Here is a 21623-nt window from a genome sequence, read left to right as displayed (position 1 = left end):
ATGAGCGTCGATCCGCAGGTTCTTCGAGACTGTCTGAATATCATCAAACAGCAAAACTATCAGCTTTCAACAGAGAAACTGCAATCAGCACTTTTACGGATTTAAAAAATCTTTCACACATCATTGAGACATTTTTTCCATTGCGATGCCTTTTGTACCGCATTGGGTCATCTACCAATGTTGAACAGAAGTGCCTCTTCCTGGATCAGTAGGAGATCATGTAATCTGGACCGGATGATTTGACTGAAGTTTGACAGGCCACTTTCTGAGTGTTTTTCTTGTTTTTTTCACACAATATGACAATTTCAGGCTATTGTTCGTGTGTGTTTGGTGCTAGCATGTAGTATGGATGGTGTACGGTTCGGTCCGCCCTGCACGGGACAATCCGCATTTATGGACCTCGGTTTTGTGTTACATTTTGCACTGTGTGCGCGCACGTGCCGGTCCAGGCTTGCAAAAAATTCTCCCAGCGACTTTACACACAGTACATATTTCAAGTGAGGGACAGTCTGCCTAAAAGGACGAAAAGGCAGGGCATTTGACAACAGAGTGTATATCAGAGAGTATAGACACCAACAGCCGCACAGCCTGGCCCGTCTGTGTCTGTGTCGGTGATGCACAGAAACGACGCGGTGCGGGCAGAACATCGCCCAGCCTCCTGGCCCAGACGTCGAGGTGCGGTACACCTGTTTTTGAACACTTCACCTAGAAGTACTAGATGGTACAACTATTACTGTTGCACTTCAGTTAAGGAACTTTACTAAACATAAAATGATCATCACCCTGTTCTAACTCTTACTGTTTACAGCGTTTCCAAAGTGCGGCCCAGGAGTCATTTTTGGCCCACTGCTTGTTCTTTGTGCTTTTTAATGAAAAATGTTATTTGATTTTACATTAATTTGCTTTGTCACCTACACTGTAATGCAAAGCCTGTATGGCTTAGAGTGCAATATGCTGACCTACACTGGATTGGTTTTATAGCATCTTTAAAGTACACGTCAAAGTGGCCCCCCACATCCTTCAATTTTTTTTGTATGCTAGATCAGTGTTTTTCAACCAAGTGAGGGATTGTCTGGTGTGCCGTGGGAAAGTATCCAATTTCACCTAATTATTATCCGCAAATAATGTGCCGTTGCCGAGTGTCTGTGCTACCTAGTAGTGATCGGCATGTAAGAGAAACCATGTAATACACTTCCATATCAGTGGGTGGCAGCAGGTAGCTAAGTGCTTTAGAGTCCCTTGATTGAGAGAGTTAAGACAACTGAGATTACGGTGCCATGTTGGGGCCAATTCAAGCGTGCACAGTAAAACAATGCATGTAAAAAGTGGTATAAAGAATATTAAGGTATCCAGTGTAATATCCATAAAATAACTGCAGTTTAGACTAAATGCACGAAATGAGGTTCCCACAACCATACAGATCAAAATAAATCTAAAATTGGGCCAGATTATAAACTGTATAATACGATTTTTATAAAAATGTTTTCATTATTGCACTTCACGTCTAACAGTGCGAATTCCTTTTACAGTTTTGAAGCATTTTAAATTTCATTTTCATGCTTCATTTAAAAAAATAATTTTAATTAATAATAAATAATGCAGAGAAATTGTGTGGAGACAAGAGTTGTTCTCTTTAAGCACAAAATAAGCACCAAAACCGAGGTATGGATTGGACCGTGGGTCACCTCTACCGTTGCACCCCGAGTATGCATGGTATCACTTTTCCTTTGTGCCAGTTAAATGTTTTGGTGATACGGGTGTCACGAGGCACCTAACTCACAAGACAATTAGCAGTCATGACCAAGGAGACTAGACTTAAACAGAACTGCCACTCGGCATCCATTTCCGTATCATGCCCTGCGTGGGTTTGGCCGCCATGATGGTGACAAGAATCCAGAAACATTGCATTGTAAACATGACCTCGGCACAATGCTCAGCCATTAATTGCTCTAATAAACACTCCAAAAGACCAGATTTGTCATTTTCAAGTTCTTCAAAAACAAAGACAGGTATGTGTCATAAAAATGTTGTGGATTTTAGAACACAGGTTGTAAACAAACAGGACAGTGGACAAGACTCACGGAGTGTATATTAGCTTAAAGCTAATTTGTTTCTCTGGGTGATTAGTCGAATTCATGACAAGTCAGTGATGATGATGATTTAGGTTATAGTCTATCAAATGTATGAACAAATCTATTACTGAAATAAATGTTGCATTGTGTAAATAATTCCAGTTAATTATCCATATAAGTGTTATTATTTTGTATGTTGATTGTTAAGCGTTGGTAACACTGTAAGGAAGAAAAAACAAGTCAAAGAAGGAAAAAGATTATTTCATACTGCTTATTTGACATCTACATGTAGGCACATAGAGTTTTACATACATATTTACATACATATTTTATACTCGGCACACATTGTACACTGTTGTGTGGCTAGCCCCGCCCACTTCTCTTGCTCACCATCATGGCGGACTTTCTGTTCCATGGCGTACAACGCTCTGTTCCATTTGTTGCGGCTGAATTGGCAGTCCAGTTTAAGTCCAGTGTCCTTGGTAATGACTGAGAAGAAAGAGGGCGGGCTGTAGTACGTTTGAACGCCAAGCTCCCCAATTGCAGTACCTAACCATGACAGAGGTGCTGTAAAGGTGACAGCATCCGTACTCCGATGTATTGTTTCTTTGATGCCCAATTCCAGTGTTTGTCACTTCTGTACTTGTCAAGATGAACATATTTGAGGCACACTATTGTCTTAAGGTTATTAACTTCTCATCATTAAGTATTTATTAGTAGGATTGTCGAGGGCAGAAAAAAACAGAATTACAAGCAGTATCAAACAAAAATGTCTTTATTTTCCAACAAAAAGTATGTAATTAATCAACAACAATCGAATTTGGCACAGACGGAACAGTAATAGGAACTAAATACAAGCAAGCAGCACGAGGGAAAGAGCGGAGCTGATTGGATGACACGAGAAGAGGGCACGACCATAAACATAAATATACTGCATGTCGTATGTATTTATGTCTATGGGCATGACGACCAAGAATAGGTGAAACTACAATCCCCACGAGACACATGGAAGACATGACATAACCGAGGAAGGAAACAGTCAAAGCAAACAGTTGAAAAGGTTCAAATAATATAAAGCTTGTGCAAATCCCCGACTGAACATTTTTGGATTGTGTTTGTGGAAGTGTTTAAACAAACTTTAGTGCCACAACGTTTGTGCAAGGACAAAAAAAAGTCCAAGCATCGCTAGCTTGATGCAGCAGGACTGTGTATCGACAGTCAGTTTTCTTTCAACTGATTTGAACTACATTTAAAAAAAAACAAACAAACAATAAAACCCCACCTATTCACAATTCAGAATTGTTTTCTCTACTTGAAATTGTAAAAAAAAAAAAAAATTATGGCAACTTAAGTAGAAAGTGTTTTGATGGCGCGATCAGCAGGGGGGAAAGAGTGCTGCGTCTCTGAATCCAGCAGAGGGTGCTGTCCAGCAGGAAGATGATTTGACAAGACGTGATGCTGTGTAACTATGTTTTGGAAGTACAGTACTGTTATACAATACGTATACCTGTAATTGTTTCTTGATGTGTAAAATTGAATTTAAAGTGTGTTTAATGGCTGTCAGAGGCATATTATAAGGCTTAGAGCAGGGGTGTCCAAACAAAAATTACAACTTTGTGTTTTGCTTTTCTCACATTATTAAGGCTTTAAAAAATAACATTTTTTCTTTAAAGGGGGCCTATTATACAAATTTTCGGGCCTGTTTATTGAGTTCTGGACTCCTACAGAGCAGCTACACACGATAACCCGCACAGAAAGCTTTCTAGAGCTTACAGACTCTGCACCTGTTCCTGCCTCCCACCCAAACGGTCTGTGTAATTTACTCCTCCAGGTACGCCTGGAGGTCACACTCCCAAGGACTTCAAATGCGCAAATATTATTATCTGATGCGTTTAACACAAGAGTACAACATTGTAACATTTGTAGGTCAGAAAAGAGGAAAACATAATAGGCCCTCTTTAATGTTTCAACTCTACCAGTCCAGGGTGTACCCCGCCTCTTGCCCAAAGTCAGCTGGGATAGGCTCCAGCATACCCCCGCTACCTTAATGAGGATAAGCGGCATACAAATTGACATTATTTTTCCTCATAATACTACAAAGTTCATTCTTGTAAAATTGCACCTTTTTTCTCATTCTCATTAAAATACAACTTTTTTTCCTCTTTATATTTTGACTTTATTTCCGTAAAATGATATGTTTTTTTTTTCCTTTTCTGCTGGGTTTTTTTCTTTAATTTTTCAACTGTTTAAACTTTCGTCTTGTCAATTTTTTTTTTCCTCGTAATTATGACTTTATTCACATAAAATTTGGACTTTTTCCACAACCTAATTTTCCAAAAATTACATTTGTTGTTTTGTCTTTCCTTAATATTTCAACTTTTATGATATTAAAATTAAAAATTTCCTCATAATATTAGAAAAGTTACTGTCTTAAAATTAAGATTTTTTTGCTTTGTTAAATTACAACTTATTTGTCTTAATATTTTGACTTTATTCTGCCATTTTTTCAATTTTTGCTGTTTTTTTTGTTTTTAGTTTTCTTATTAAATTCTTAGGGATGTCCGATATTGAATTTTTTGCCGATATGCCGATATTGTCCAACTCTCAATTTCCGATTCCCATATCAACCGATATGGGAATCAGTCGTGGAATTAACACATATCTGTTGTGAAGCTAATGGATTCAGCATCAGCAATTAGCTTCCCGACGTGGATGTAAACAACATTGTACAACTGGAAGAAAACATCTGAGAAATACTTGCGATTGGGCATGGCAAAGCGTGGCTCGAGGAACTCCACAAATTTGGTGAATCCTGCAGCAGTGCATTGCCTAGGCGACACTACCACGTCTGCCTGCCGCAGACGTTTTTTTTTTTTTTACATTCCCGCCCAAAGACATAAAATGAATGATGAATTGTGAGCGGGAATACAGTGTTTTCCACAACGTCGGCAAATGATGCTCTCAAAACGATGTTATAATGGCCAAATAAGTATTCCCTGGGATTTGGTTTGGGCAGTAAAACGAGTCGTACACCATGCAGCAGCATCTTCTCCGCTTCGACTCTTGCCACATCCAGTGTTAGAAAGCCCATAATTTACCATGTTTTGTGTTGTTTATGCTTCACTGGTAATGTTTAGATTTGGGCGTTGTTTTGTCCCACTGTGTTCGGCCGTCAGTGAACGCACCGCAGTAGTGTGATGTTGCATCAGTTAAAAACGTCTTTTTTATGACTTCTCCAACGCTGTACAGGCAGATGTACCTTTCCTCTCCTTCCTTGCGCCTCATCCTTGTTTTCCCAAGTTAATGCTGTGCGTGAATGCATAAAGGTGAGGTTTAATTCAGTTGTTAGATCTGTGTGAGCTCTATTGTACACTTTTGTTCTGTGTAACTCTTGTGTTCATTAATGCTAACATTAGCATTCAAGCTAACTGTATAGTGATTTATTATATTAATAAGCATCATATTGACTTAATTTTCTTATTGAGTTCTGTATTTGATGTGCCTTTGGCTAATCATTATGTTTGTGTAATATTGGTTACATTAATTTACTGTTTATTTATTCAGTGACAATTTGTATTCTTTGTATATTGTTACAGTACCACAGCATAAAGCCTTATAAAGACCACAGTTTACCAGTGCTTGCTGCTGCTTATTGACCAAATCCACCAAACAGAGGACAACTTGCCGTGTTCTTTGACTTGAACACACATCTATACCTTTGACCGCTCCAAACCAGTGCATCCTTGGAGACATCTCAACACCCTGAGAACCCTCTCCGTTTCATCCAATATGGCGGCGATGTTGACGTACGGCTCAGTGCTCGATGCGGCATCTACGTATTTCTGTCTGTGCGCTACCTCACTCACCATTAGCAGTGTTTTGACAATCCACCACTCCGAACACGGTTAAGCAAAGCATCGGCTCAACTACTGTATGTGCTGCGTGTGGACTCGCTGCAGCAGGCACTAGGGGCTTCAAAGTCTATAACCTCTGCAAAGAAACACGCCCTGTTGCTCTGATTGAAGTTACAGATGTCCGCCATCTCCTAGTGTAAAGAATTAACTACATAAGGCACCGTATCAGCAGCAAACTCAGCAATGTTGCGACTTTGCCGCTTGCAGGGCTACACCGGCTTTCATTATAGGGGAAAAAAAAACAATACAGATATTGCCCGATATTACATTTTTATGCCGGTATCGGGCCGATAATATATCGGACATCCCTATAAATGAGATTTTTTAGAATGTGCCACAGGCCAATAAAAACAGTATCAAAAATAGGCATTTTTAGGGCTTGTTATGGGTGCGTCCATTCGTGGAGGGTCTTAGATTGTAACTCCCGTGAATAGAAGGTATCTACTGTATGTGTTTTTTAAGCTTATTTCTGTATATGTAAAAAAAAAAAAAAAAAAGAAATAGCAGGCACGATGACTGTTACTTGAGGATCATGGCTTGTAGAAGCCGTGTAAAGTCACTGGGAAGATGGTGTTGACCTCTGCCCTGGCCAGCTCTGTCATTTTGGTGGCATCCAACACCAACAGGAAGCCTGGTCTTTCTGCTCCTGGCTTCACCACAATAGTCAGCAACACACCTGTAGGAGAGCACACACACGCACACTCAGCTCAACATACAGCAGGTGTGGTTTACTCTATTTTCTTCTCGTAAATATGACTTTATTTCCATAATATTTTTGACTTCATTCTCATAGCATTATTCCTGCAACGCAAGTTTCCAAAAATTACAAATTAATTTCTTGTTTTGTTTGTTTCTCATAATACTACGCCTTTCAAAATTTTTTATTTTTTTGTCTATTTCAACTCGAAGCAACTAAAATGATGTTATTTTTCATCATAATATAACGGCGTTATGCTCATAAACTATAACTATTTCCTCATTAGATCACTAATAACATTTTCCTCTTAATATTTTGACCGTTTTTGTAGCATTACTGCTGTTTTTTCCAGTTTTTTTTTTTTTTTTTTTTTTTTTTTTTTAGTTTGAAACTCAGTATTATTAGGAGAATATTTGACATGTTTTGTTTTTAATCTCCTCAGGTTGTGCAGATGTGCATGCAATTAAACACTCGATGCATTTTACACACACATTTTCCACCACTAATAACATGACCACATATATAATATTACCACATTCTGAATGAGGTCATTTGGTTTCTTGAAGCTAGTGTGTGTGCGTGAGTGTGTGTGTGTGTGTGTGTGTGCGTGTGTGTGTGGTACCGTCATCCTCCCGTGCCGCTCCTGGTGTTGGTACAAACAGTGGTTCGGATGGATAACACTCATCTTCCTGCCATACCCACGTCTCTTTGGTCTGCACGTTTAACTTGACAATCTGCAAGAATTGTCAGCGGGTGGACACATTTAGCAACATGCCAAACATTTCATGCCAGACAGTCAAATTGATGGGCCGCTGGATGATTTGGTGGCCAGATAAAATCCCCCCACCTTGTCTGGGATGAAGTGGTTGAGTCCAAGACCGTACGTGAAGGAATATTTCTTGCCACGACATTGAGAGTAGTTCATCTGGGGAAACTCAAATGCTGTGCAGACAATACAGACAAAGAGAACAATGAATAATATGCCTGCGCTCATTCATCCATTTTGTACTGCTTATCCTCCCATATTTATTCACGGTGTTCTGTCCCCGGGAGCCAATCCTAATGGCAGCTGGGATAAGCTCCAGCTTCAGCTTCTTTTCTGTCAAGCATTTCTAATGGACAGACTGAAATAGCTACCGTAATTCACCCGTTCATTAATTTTATACTACTTTAACAGTTATTGTCTGCTCACTTTTGTCATGTTGTACTTTACAGTAATCCCTTATTTATTGCAGTTAAATGGTTCCAGACTCGACTGCGATAAATTAATTTCCACGAAGTAGGATTCCTTATAAATAAATGCTATATTTTTCTACTTAGAGCATACAAAACCTGTTTACAACCATCTAAATACGATTTTTGACATTAGAGGCCTCAGAACATTAACATGAAAAACACACCTCTAGTCACCTTTACACTTGTATTACCCAATATGTTAGACATAATGAGAGTAAATAAGCAATTTAAGACAAAAATAAGACTCGTGCTCGTGTGTGTTGCCTAGGCGCGCTAAGTAGTGACAAGAAGTGACATCACGGGTTCAGAGATGAGTTTTGTCTGTGGGTTTTGCCCGCAACAGTAGCCCGTGTTTCTATTAGGGATTTTTATTAGGGATTATTGTGTCAAACCTGCAATAAAAGCCTGTTGGTCCAGCGGTCAAGTCTGGTGTTCATGTGTCTCACCGAACGCTACAGTAACATCAGTAGTGACACCGAGTGACCAGTGTAGAATACTACATATCATTCACGCCGTATTTGAATGCGTCTGCTGAATGCCTTATATTTGGATTTGAGTTCATTTAACAATTTTTATGCTTGAAAATGTAGTTAATAAAAAAATTTGCTTCAATGATAGGACGTATTCAACCACGAAACAGCGTGATTTATTCATTTATATAGTTTTGAAAAACCGTGACAGAGTGAAGTTGTGAAATTCAAACCGCAAAGTGGCGAAAGACGACTGTATGTCAGTCAAAAACAAACAGCTGCAAATATTTTTAAGAATGCAAAGTAGCTTCCTTGGTTAGCTACTCACACGGTCACATTCTGTTTCCCGCTGTCATGCTTTTCTTTTGTTACCGTTTCCTCACTGTTTGCCTGTTGTGTTTCCTCCTTTGGTTTATGCTCCGCCTTTTCTGACACTTGTTGACGGTATCACTTTTATTGTAAATGTTCATCCAAAATCAGAGCATAACTGTCAACATATGCATTTGAAAATAGGAGAAATTTTACAAAAAAAATGGGTTGAGGAGGTGCTCTGATGTAAAGACGCAACTGCCCACTGTGGTGCTGCAAACCTCTTATTTTACTGGTGTGCTTTTATTTTTGAAAAGGCATGACTTTACCGGCTGCAGGATGTGTTATGCCGATGTTCCCTGAGTGTTGTCGAGCGGACCAAAAGCTGTGATTCTCCGGTAGAACAGGATCTGTTTTTCATTCAAGTTAACATACGGGAAACTATTAAAATCAGAGGCGGACGGAAAAAATACGGGAGTTTCCTGGTGAGGTATGAATCAGAGGAAAAGGCATTCGCAACAGTAGGCTGTACGCCCTCTGAACAAGCCATACACACACAAAAATCATGTGCTAAAAGGCGACCAATCACAACCTTTATAATCCACAATACCACAACGCAAGGTCTGATTTTTCTGAACGCGTGTGTCAGTGTCAAGCTACGCAGGAGGGTGGAGTGGGAGGAGAGTACCAGGGTCGTGTATGCCAGTTCCTCGACCCAGAGGCAGAGGCCAGGTTTCCTTCCTTGTGGTGCAGGGCATGATAACAAGCCACACCTGCAGCCACCTTGTAATTAACATGCCATTACATTACATTACATAACATTACATTAACATGTAATTAACACTTTCCTCTTATACAAGTAGATCTTCCAGCCCAGCCTTGATTCCTTGGTCTTTTACTTTCTACTCACAATGCAATATCTCTTCCAAGTTTACTTGTACTTTTATTTTTCCCCGCCCCCACACTTCGCTCCATCTTCCTGCCAAGCTCTTTACCCCAGTGGTCCCCAACCTTTTTTGACCCACGGACCGGCTTGTGTTCCCACAAATCTCCCGCGGACAGGGGGGTTGGGGGGGGGGGGGTGCGTACATTATAGCGATCTAATTTATCTTATTTATTGTGTATTGTGTAAAACTAAGACATGAATAACATCAAATTAAAAGCACAAAATGAATGCCGACCCACCATCCACCAGTTCAAGTTCCAGCCAAGTTTTTCCAGAGAGATTATTACATCACTGTTTGACATGTGTGGGAAAAGGCAGTGTGCTAGCATGAATTAACTTGAGACAAATGTGCACATTAGCACTCAATAAGTCATCAAAACTTACCTTTATGCATTCCCACATTGTATCAGCATTTGACACCAAATATGAGGTGAAAGAAAAATGGTAAAAATACAGTAGTAGTCTATCTGTGCGGCATGAGATAAAGTTAGCACACGCACAATGGACATGTGTCAAGCGAGACGGATGTAACAGAGAGAATCCGGCCACTTTTCAAAATAAAATATATAAAAAAATGAAATAACGGAAATTATTTTTTCTTTCTTTTCTGTACTATGGCCGCGGCCTCGGGGTTGGGGATCACTGCTTTACCCCTGTCTTGCCACCATACCTCGTCTAGCCCCCCCCCGTTGTGATTTTTGTTATAGTGCATTTTTTTAAATTATACTAGTCAAATACTGACAGTTATGTTTGTATGCTCATTTAATGGCAGCATTGCTTCAAAGTTGAGTGGAAAGTACGGCACATAAAAACAAATACCTTGTCTTGGTTGAGACAAGATGACTTCAGGTTCCAACCAGATAGTTCCATCGCTGAGAAGAACAGCCGTTGCTGTAGTGTAGGACAGAGACACCATGTTCTTTCCTTGATCCTCCTGAAAGCTCAGAAATGGAGATGCAGTACTGTGAGAACACTCCCTCATGTTGTCCCGCAAAATACTTTTAAGACTGAAAGATGACACTGCATTCGACAATACACGGTGTCTTCGTGTAAATTGTGAAAGAAAAGGACTGATTTGTATATTCATATTACCTTAACCTCTATGATTTATGCTAAAAATGTTGACATTTTAGACATGAATGTGTAGTATACACTAACAACTGTAACTGTATACATCACTTATACACGAACTGGATGATTCTGTCACTGCATCAGCACATAGTACCATGCCTCACATTTTAATACTGAGGCTAAGCTACTATAAACACGCTAATTTTACTGTACATATCTGCCTCTAAGTTTTTTCTTCCATACATATGTACAGTATGTGTACTCACGCTGTGTATATCCAGTGGCAACACGTATCGCCTGACCTCAGGCTGAGGAGCTTTCATGGCTGCTTTTTTCACCTTCTCCCACTCATCCCTCAGGTTGGCCAGGTACAGGTAGTTGTAGACAAGCTCATGACTGCAAACAGAGAGAATCTTCAGAGTCGGGATGTCTGAACTTTTTCCGCGGAGGGCCACGTAAAGAAAAATTAAAGGATGTGGGGGCCACTCTTGTTAAAACCACTCAAGTGTAGGTCAAGATATGCTCAGCCAGGGGTGTCCAAACTTTTTCCAGCAAGGCCCATATACTAAAAAATGAAAGGATGCAAGGGCAACTTTAATATTTTGTAAACAACATATGTAGATATGAAAGAGGTTACGGTATATATATTTTAGGAAAAAACTGCATCTCAGCTTTGTGATAAAGGTGAAAAAGCGCATGAATGCCATGAACTTTGGTCCTTACGCTTTCCCATTTTTGCTATTTTTTTTTAAATTTTCCAAATATTTCATCTTTCTTATTATATAATAGTCGTACTTTTTCTTCTTGTAATACTTTATTTAGTTTTGTTTGCTTTTCATTGTATTACGACTTCAAAGTAAATATTTTTCTTTAAAATTCCAACTCTGTTACTAAAATGAAATAATTTTCCTCATGATGTTAAAAATGTATTCTCATTTTCTTTTCTTCTTCTTTTTCGCAACGTTTTTGCTTAATACTTTCACTTTATTCTTGTAAAAATTATTATTTATTTTCTGCTGTTTTTGTGTGTTTTTTTTCAACTATTTTATATTTTTTTTGCAAATTTTCTTCTTATAATTCTAACTTTATTCCCATAATATTTTGACTTTATTCTCATAACATTACAACTTTTTCCGCAACTTAATTTTCCAAAAATTCCAACTTTGTTTGTTTTTGATAATATTACGATTTTTTTTTAAAATGATGTATTTTTCCTTTAATATTCCAGCTTTGTTACTAAACATTATTTTTCATCATAATATTACGATATTGTCCTAAAATTATGACTTTTTCTTGTTAAATTACAATTTTTTTTCTTTATATTTTGACTTTATTCTTGTAAAATTACTGCTGATTTTCCATTTTTGCTGTTTCTTTTCCGGTTTTCATGCTAAATTGTATTTTTAAATGTGCCGCGGGCCGGAAATGGCCACCATGCCACACTCTGGACACCCCTGTGCTAAACTGTTAAACCAATTTCAATACTTCTTATTGTTGGTGTAATATTAACTCAACCTTTCCTCTTTTCAGTATGGCCCTAATCCTCCTTCCTAATCTTTTCATGTTTAATGCTACGTATAGAATATTTCCCGGGGTCATTCAAATTGCAGTTGCGGGCCACAGTCACCAACACATCAGCGCACGCGCACGTCATCGCGCTCACCCTTTCCACGCGCAGAGGTCGACAACGATGAATCCCTGGTCTTCATAAGCATTTATATGATGGAAAATGTTGAAAGCCGACGTTCGGAACTTGTGGCTGCTCAGATACGCTGCTGGGTCCTTAGTGAGCAGGTGAAACCATGTCTGCAGAAACATCCATTCAAAAACACAGTCCCTTTCTGTAGTCTTCATCACTCAATATCATTTCTAAGGCATGTAAAGGTAAAATTAAAATGTCATGCTTCATCAAAACAGATGCTTTCTCTTTAAGTAGTCATCATTTGTAAAGGAATCATGTTTTCAACCATGTCCAGGTACTTGAGGCATGGTTGGGGTTTGCTATTAAGGAAAAATTGGACTAGTCAACACAAAGTGCTGCCCTCAATCCGACACATTTGGGATAAAGTAGAACAGATACTGAAAATGTACAACTGTAAATGGAGATACTGTGTGTGTGTGATTACACACCGATTAGCAATTAGCCCACCTACCCCCATGCTCTCATTGGATTCAAAGCAGTCCATGTATGTAGCTCCTCTGATGCTCCAGGCCGACAGGAACTTGAGCAGGTTGATTTTTATCGGCTGCTCCACGAACACGAAATAGTTGTCTGTCAAACCGAAACTACAGAGACACAAGCAAAGCAAAACAGACGTGGACATTTTAGCACAGGTAAAAAGTACATTTGAGCACTTTGCATGTTATTCCATAGGAAGGATTTTGCACAACCTTGGGTTTTTTCCTGTCCTGTCCAACCATTAGGGCAGAGAGTATTGTTGCTCTAAATGCCCCTACGTGCTCAACACATTTGCTCTGCCAGGGAAAAGTGTAAGATATCTTCCCCTGTTATACAGAAATTATTTGACTTTATTTGATGTTTTGTTGTTATGCAAATTTGGAGCGGCCGGAACGGAGCAGGAGGGGATAGAAAAGAAGAGAAAAGAAAACAGAGGCGACAAGAACAACAGCAATAACAACAATTGTGACGACAATAACAAAACAACAGAAGCAAACAGCAAATGTCTGTGACGGCCATAAGGACCATACTGGAAATAACAAAATAATATCAACAGCCACAGTGATTATACTGAACTGAAACAGTACATATTAGTGGTAATAGTAGTAATGAAAGTGAGTTATGTGGGGAAGTACGTACTGTATGTGAGCACGTGTATAAATTTGCGCATATGTGCGAATGTGTAATTGTCACCGAGAATGTATGAAAGGAGATTTTATTTTATTTTTTTTACTATATTCCAGCAGGTTTTACAATTGTACCTTGCTCATTACCTGTGTATGTACGACGGCTTTAATCTCTCACTGCTTGGGAGCTGAGCAATGACCTGCGATTTCTCTAAGGGGTCAAGTTTGTCTGGAAATGTCAGAGAGACAGCGGGTGTAAAAAAAAAAGTACAAATATTCTAAAGTTTTGCACGTGTAGTGGGCCAAATAAATACAAAAAGTAAGAAAATGTGCTTGAGCGTGTGGATGCAACTCACCTTTCTGAGCAGGTGGGATCTTGACAATGTTGTAAGCCAGACTCATGTTCTTTCCAAAGCAGTTACCGATGTTGTAAACTGTACCATCTGCCTCAATGTGGGGGTGGGCTGTCACCCCATTCACAGACAGGTACTTACACAGGTCCACCTGCAGTAATATGAATACGTTCATAAAACACAGTGGATAAAAAAAGGAAAAGTGGTCTGTGCCACTAATATTTTCTTGTGGATCTTTGACAATAGCGACAGTTGCGGCCAGACGTTTAAACAAATTCATCATGGGCATTTTCTTTGCAATTGGTACAAATATTACAAAATAAATGCAAACCCAGCCGGCATGTGGAATGTAACCCAACAGATGAAGAATATGTAAACAACTTGGTAACACTCGGTCACGCTCACCTTCTTTAAAGTTTCCAGTGAGTCAGGATCAACCTTTGTAATGTAATTGGTCTCTGTAACCGCGTAGAAATCCTCCCCAACAGGATAAATGTTCACCATGCAGTTATCAGTCACTTCAATCCCTCTAAAGTAGGTGAAGAATCTGCAGACACGCAACAAATCAGTCATTTCTTGCCTTTGCGGATGCTGTTGTTTATCAACCTATTTTTTATAGAAGTATACTTTTTAGTGTTTTCATAAGTAGAAGATAGAATGGAAAGAAATGTGAGAATACAGGAACTTAACATACATTTTCACATCTGAACATTGGTGTATCAAATAAACTGGTGGAAATGCCGGTGGATCTCTCTCACTCTAACATCTATAATTGTAAAGCAGGGCTATCCAAATCTACGTAGGATTGGCTTTAGCTTGTTTACAAAACTAAAAATATGAAAATGGACCCCAAATCCCTTGACTTCTCAGTACGGGGTGCTCGTTGGAAAAAAAATAGATCACCCTTGATGTACAGTATGTACTCAAGGATTTCATTCCCGGCCAGGGACCCAACCCCCAGCCACTGGAGATGTTCAGTGCCGCTCCCAAGCCCGGACAAAACACTAAGACAAATAAAAAATTGTGATTGGCTCGATGCGGTGACCCCGACGAGAAAACCAGAGCAAAAAAACAAGTATGCATTTCTACCCAGTGTGTATAAGACATTCATTAGAACAGTATGCAAAGAAATAAATATCCGTTGTACATTGTCACTTTAATAATGTTAATACAGTCATCCCTCGTTTACTGCTGTTAATTGGGTGTAGACCCAACTTTGATAAGTAGATTTACAAATGGAATATTCTCATAGTTAGAGCATAGCAAAAAAAAGTCTCAAGTAAGTCTCAAGTTTTTAATCTCTCAAGTAAAAATGCGCCAGTCCAAGTCAGGACAAGACAAATCGAGTCAAGTCCGAAGTCATAGGCTTGAAATGTTCAAACCCTTACAAGCCGTAAGCACTGTTTCGAGTTTACCAAATAAAATGCAATTTTAACAATGTAACAATCTATTAAATTTTACAAATACAATGAATGCATCTTGAATGATTATTTTTTTAAATGAAATCAGAGCAGCGTGACAAGACTTAGTCACACAAAAACAGTGCTTACATAGCATTCTGGATTTAACAGAATATTTTATAGAAATGTAACGTAATCCACACATTTGTTGTTTGTTCTTAAACCTGATTGGACGTTAATAGATGCATTCAATGAGGCAGATTCTGTGGGAAAATATGTTGTCTTGCTGGAAATGGCATAGTAGCATCACAACGTCATTAATGCACTCAAACCAATTTATTCTAATATTCATATTTAAGTCAACTCTTAGTCTGCCCCATGTGAGTATTTGAACAACTGAAGATAGCTATTTAAATGAATCAATACAAAATATGAAATCAATACGATAGAGGAAATATTACAAATACATTAATATAATAGAGTGTTGCATCATTGCTTTTTGTCTCAGCAGCAGCAATCAAGTGACATGGACATTGTCTTCACCCAGTCTTAACAACGCAGCAAACAACACGCAATCCGGACTGGGATCGTTTCATCCGCCTTAAAGTTCCATGTAGAAACCAGCTGTGAGATTGGCATTTAGCATCATCTGTATGACAGTCAAGGTCACCTGGAGAAGATGTTTTTGCAGGGGTCAGGGTACGCTGCTGTGCCAAACTCAGTGATGACCACCCTGTTCTCGGTCATGGCACGGACATATGCATCTGTTTTGATGAACCTGAACATGAAGATAAAACAAACGGAGAACATTTTTCGATATATTTCACTGCCAAAATTGTGCAAAAGGTAAGGAATATGAGAAAACAATACACCGCTCAAAATAAACCATCAGTGTAACTTCAAGTCAATCACACTTCTGGGATGTCGAGTTGTTTAGTTAGGAATTGTGGCTCGATTTCACCTCCTTTTGTGCAAATTAGATTGGAATATTTCAAGTCTTCCCTTTAATTCTTGAGCGGTGTACTGAATGGTATCAGAGCAATCCCTGTTATTGTAATGTCTTACTTCCTGAAGTAGGTCACCTGGCCATTTTTCAGGTCAAACTTGTGCATGACAGCCTGTCCATCAAACAGATGGTGGAAAGGTTGGTCCCCGATTTCAAAAAGACCGGGCCCGACCCTGAGAAGACTGCCTCCAAGCCATGCTGGCAAATGCCCTGCACACACAAGATGAAACAATCTTTGTTCTTTCTTGTGAACATGAGGATGGGGTGAGTACAAGGCCACAGGAAACTGCGGTAAGTAGGTCAATTTTCCAGAATGTTTAACTTATCCAGTGCGCTGTGATGGAGCCAGCAGACGCTCATTTGGGGGTGAGAGATTCAGCGTATAGCAGTGACTGATCCCCTGTCCATCACAGAACTGACTCTAGTTAACTCAAGTCTATATATATGTCATCCAATGGTGAGCAGTACGCTAGAAAATGTGAAATCCAAGTAAGATTAAATATCTTCAACCATATTGTATATACAAGACGTGTCAAAAAAAGTTCCAAAAAGTCCCCGCTGGCCTCAGGAGTTCATCGTGGGAGCAGCCAGATTTTTGCACAATCTTGCTAAGAGAAGCGAACAGGAGAGACAGAAATATTTGCCAAATTTCAAAATAAAATACAGTCAATCAAGTCTTGAGGAGAGCAACCGTCTGTTCTTTGAGTAAAACTACAGCAAAAACTCGGCCAAAAAGCGTTATTGGTTACATGACGTTCACACTGCAAAGACACTCGCGTCTTCTACCGCTGTGGAACACATACGTAAACAAGATGGCCGCGGCGCTTCGTCGCAGAAAGTAGATGCGAGCGTCTTGGTCACATACACATGAACGCACGCGCGACAGTGCAAATATACAACGCCAAGCGTTTTGTGAGGTCTGATTTTTTTGAGAAGGCATTTTTGTGATGCAAATGTTGTAATCTTTTGAACGCATATTGTTTTGAGAAGCCAAACTCTTTACTTAATTGTCCCAGAACTGACCAGAACCGAAATCTGACCAGAACTGGACTTAGGAGACCAAGTGGGGGGTAAGTCGCTGTTATTGGACTACAGTGCCGATGGGGATGTCATACAACTTCATGTCAAAAAATCCGAACTATCCCTTTAAATTAAAAGATTAAATTAAATTAAAAATCTGGTATCGGAGGTACCGATATTTCAGTATCGACCCGCACATCACTAGCAGCAGCGCAATTTCGGATAGCGAGCCTAGCTAGCTGGCAGTCGTCATGGAAATTTCGGCTCTTTTTTAGAGAGCCGCTTCTTTTGGCTCCCAAGTGGCTCCTCAGATTATTTTGTTGTCTTAAATTCATTTAATACCAAATGATGTGTATTGTGTAAAATCAATTACTAATGTAAAAAATACATGATATCAAATCTTTATTATTTAAATTGATTTATTTAAATCTCAATGAGCAGCTAAAATGTTATATATATATATATATATATATATATATATATATATATATATATATATATATATGTATATATATAATGTTATATTCTAAATAAAATACAAAAACAAAGACCCATCTCAATAGACAAATTAGGTCAAAATAGGTCAAATCTCTTCATGCAAATTTCTCACGAACGACTCGGCTCTAAGAGCGCCACAGCGTGTTTAACCCCGCCCCTCCACCTGCTCAGCGTGGACACAGAAATGCCGCCACACATCTTGACATGACATTCGTCTTTGACAGAAAAAAAAGTGACACGAACCGGCTCCTGTCGTTCATTTCCAAGAGCCGGCTCTTAGAGCCGATTCGTTCGGGATCGACACATCATGAGCTGGCAGCCTCTGTGGCTGACTGGTACGCCAGTCGTATTACGTAAGAGCCTACTTTTTCCGTAGTGTTTTCAAACAGCTGACAGTAATCATTACATGATGCTGGTGTGTTTATTGAACGTTTACACTCTCCTACCAGTGATCTTAGCTGGGATTGGCTCATTCAGCTCCTCCACGGTCTCAAAGAGTTTCTTGTAGCCTGCTGCGGGATGCTCCACACTAGACGATTTCAAGCAGAAATTCAATATTAAAAACGTGTTTTTCAGGTCATTCCTTTATTTAGTGGCGTGCTCTACACTGCTTTTGTTGCTAGGCATCATTATCTGCTAGCACAACAAGTCATGTTTTCTCGCTCTGTTGGCCGATAGCCATGATTATGTAACAAAACAGCAAACTGGTCAAGGATAGAAATGCCCAGTAACAAAAAAAAATATTATTTTTAGTCCAAAATAAGCACTGTTGACCTTGATTTTAGATATATCTGGCTTAGATTTCTACTTTTTGTGGTGTAAAACAGTACTGTGCAAAGTATTAAGGCCTCCATTTGCTATACAGTTTATGTGACCATCAAAGTATATTTAGAACAACATAAACAACATAAAAATAAGAATATTTGACTAAGAATGCCGATGTTACAGGCTGGGCGTAAAATGAGAAATTGGATAAATCGGTACTGTTGTTTCTGCCGCGTGAGTGAGGATGTCCTCCACACAGCAACGAGCTTGCTACCTCGATTTGTCACTTGTGTCAGTTAATCTAGTATGTTTCTTTCATGCATGTTAAAGCATGACATGCTGGATCAGCCCCGTTTATAATTCCACGGATTGTATTACTCCACAGTTTCATACTTTGCACTTTAACTTTGTTCTCTGTAGCTCTCTGTAGCAGCATGAGTGGGCATGTAAAGCAGGGAGTCTCGAGTTAAAACAGGAGTGCCGATCGGCATCCACGTCCGTATTATGCCCTGCACGGGCTTGGCCGCCATGATGGGGAGCAGAATCCAGAAACTATGCATTGAAAACGTGTCATCGGCACACTGCTCAGCTACTAATTGCTCTAATAGACACTCCAAACGCAGTGGCGGAGTTACAGGGAGCCAGTGGTGGCCGTGGCCACCCTGGGTCACTCTCCGGCTATCCCTCTGGCCAACTAGACAATTCAGGTATCAATTTATTGCCACCCCAATGTGAGTAATGGTTTCACCTTTTCTGGATCCGCCACTGTGTTTATGTGCCTGTATGAGCATATTAGCAACCCACAGTAGACAATAGCCGGCTAAATATAGCACCACAACAGTCCTTATTGGCTATTGTGTTCTGCGTCCTGATTGGCTGTAGACCATTGTCAATCAAGCTCCTTCATGCCGTTTCCTGTTGTGGTCATTAGTTGCTAGCGAACTAGCCAACTATGTGAGCTGCTTGCTAACCGTCAATAAACAATAGAAGAAGAAGAAGAAGCTAACAGGCTAAATGAATCTTGGTTGAAGGAGTAGGATGATATGCGTGAGTCACTTAATAATTTCTGGTGTCCAACCTAGTAGATCGATCATTAAAATTCAAACGAAATTTGAACTTTGAGAGTGTTTAAACAAGAGAGAAATGCGAGAAAATGTTAATGCCTGTCTGAGAAATGTGTATTGTGAGGGGTTTTACAGCCTTAAAACATATATAATTATTGCAAACAAGTATAAGTTGCTATTTCACAGATTTCACTTATTGCGGGTTATGTTGGGAACCTTTCTCCGGAACAAACGAGGGAACACTCTATATCAGATATCAGTCAGAAAGTCAATATCAAGCATCTCTAGTTAATCCGAGACAATATTTGGGAAGGTGGACGTGCATCTTATTTGTGCGACATTAACAGCCAAAAAACAAAAGCTGTGGAAAACTTTGCATCCTTGAAGAAAGTGGACTCCCCAAGGCAAGTCCAAAAAGTGAAAATCTAAGCAAGAATAATTATCTCAAATCTGCTCAAAAGTGTTTTTTTTTAAATTAGCAGGCACTCTATATGCTAAACCAATTTGCTTATGTTAGTATGTACCGTGTACTGCAATCTGAGGTATACTACTTAGAATATGCAAAATAATCTACCAACAGAATAAGAAAATTTGACTTGATCTGAAAATTGTATTAAAGAAAGGCAAAGCTTTACTCACCGACTGACCATACTGCTGTGTGTTCGTCACAAACTTTCTGTGCACCAACACACACACACACGCACACACACACACTATGTTACACAAGCAGTCCAGGCTCCATTTAAACCACACACATTTCCTGTGGTGAGATGGAAAATTAGCTCCTCCTTCCCTGCTTGCTTTCCACATGCCCTCCTCCCTCCTCTGCGTTTCCTCCTCCTCTTCTTCTACCCCTTTGCTTTTTCTCTACAAAATCCCCCCCCCCGCCCGGTACCCTTCCTCCTCCATGTTGCCTGAAGCTGAACTGAACAAGCCAGCTTTGTCTTCCAGCGGTTTGGCCCATGGCTCCAAGCAGAATGTCCTCCAGACCTCTAAAACAAGGCCCGTGTTTACCTGGGAACACACATTCCTCCGATTTGAGGCAGATTTCTGCCATTTGTGGTTATACATGTGAAAGAATGCGCTCTAATTAGTTACAGACCCCGTGTCGAAACTCTTAAAGCAGCAGAAACAATTTCCACTGAGAGACTGCAGTGGTTGCAAATGCAACAACGCAAAGAGAAGATAAATCGTCCATTGCAAAGCTGAAAGGATGAAGTTTGAATTAATAACAAGTCGGTATTCATCTAAAAACGAACTAAAAAAAGTTCATCAAAACAAAACAACATACAGTATTTTCACATCAAGAAAGCACTGGAAAAGCTTTGCATTCTGCAAGGAATTTATAGTCAGTCAGAAATGATTTGCGTGCAAAACATGAACTCCGACATGAGCTAAAATGGTACGGCCAGTTTTTATTGCTACATACACAGTAACGTCAAAAAGTGTTTGCCCCCAATTTTGTCCCACTCATCTTTGCAGAATTGTTGTAATTCAGCCACATTGCAAGGTTTTCCAGCATGAAGCGCCTCAACAGGAGATCAGATCAGGACTGTCAGGAAGCCACTCCAAAGTCTTCATTTTGTTTTTCTTCAACCACTCGGAGTCGGACTTGCTGGTGTGTTTTGGATCATTGTCCTGCTGCAGAACCCAAGTTTGTTTCAGCATGAGGTCACAAACAGGATTTTTTGGTAGACAGCAGAATTCATGGTTTCATTTATCAAGTCTTCCAGGTCCTGAAGCAGGAAAACAGCCCCAGACCATCACACTACCACCACCTTATTTTACTGTTGGTATGATGTTCTTATTCTGATATGTTTTGTTGCATTTATGCCAGATGTAATTGGACACATACCTTCCAAAAAGTTCAACTTTTGTCTCGTCCGACCACAGAGTATTTTCCCAAAGGTCCCAAAGGGATCATCAAGATGTTTTCTGGCAAAACTGAGACGAGCCTTAAAGAGGGCCAATTACTCGTTTTCGGGCCTTTTTATTGA

The 21623-nt window shown here is 39.6% G+C and overlaps 2 protein-coding genes across 5 annotated transcripts in view; one reads left to right on the top strand and one right to left on the bottom strand.

The window, feature by feature from the left end:
* Positions 1-5166, top strand: part of si:ch211-198n5.11 (methylcrotonoyl-coenzyme A carboxylase 2) — a 42776-nt gene extending 37610 nt beyond the window's left edge. For all 3 annotated transcript variants that reach the window (XM_054790216.1, XM_054790214.1, XM_054790215.1), the window contains exon 13: positions 19-5166. In XM_054790216.1, the coding sequence (XP_054646191.1) occupies positions 19-105 (87 nt within the window). In that variant the 3' untranslated portion in view covers positions 106-5166. The remainder of the gene's footprint in view (positions 1-18) is intronic.
* LOC129189003 (retinal Mueller cells isomerohydrolase-like) lies at positions 2830-20431 on the bottom strand. 2 transcript variants are annotated; one of them, XM_054790217.1, is made up of 14 exons: positions 20266-20431; positions 18244-18326; positions 16339-16489; positions 15944-16051; positions 14279-14420; positions 13877-14024; positions 13668-13749; positions 12869-13001; positions 12379-12521; positions 10982-11111; positions 10464-10578; positions 7531-7625; positions 7306-7417; positions 2830-6662 (listed from the first exon to the last, which is right to left on the bottom strand). In XM_054790217.1, the coding sequence occupies exons 1-14, from the start codon at positions 20274-20276 to the stop codon at positions 6517-6519; spliced, it is 1599 nt and encodes a 532-aa protein (XP_054646192.1). In that variant the 5' UTR covers positions 20277-20431; the 3' UTR covers positions 2830-6516. The 2 variants fall into 2 exon arrangements, 1 of the variants encoding a protein (XP_054646192.1); XR_008572724.1 differs by lacking the exons at positions 2830-6662; positions 7306-7417; positions 7531-7625; ... (1 more) ...; positions 10982-11111; positions 13668-13749 and having other exon boundaries at positions 12497-12521.
* Between the last annotated feature and the right edge of the window lie 1192 nt (positions 20432-21623).

This window comes from Dunckerocampus dactyliophorus, chromosome 10 (genome assembly GCF_027744805.1).
Source record: "Dunckerocampus dactyliophorus isolate RoL2022-P2 chromosome 10, RoL_Ddac_1.1, whole genome shotgun sequence".
Lineage (NCBI taxonomy): Eukaryota > Metazoa > Chordata > Actinopteri > Syngnathiformes > Syngnathidae > Dunckerocampus > Dunckerocampus dactyliophorus.
Note: the sequence above shows the minus strand (reverse complement) of the source record. Positions and strands in the feature narration are given on the sequence as shown.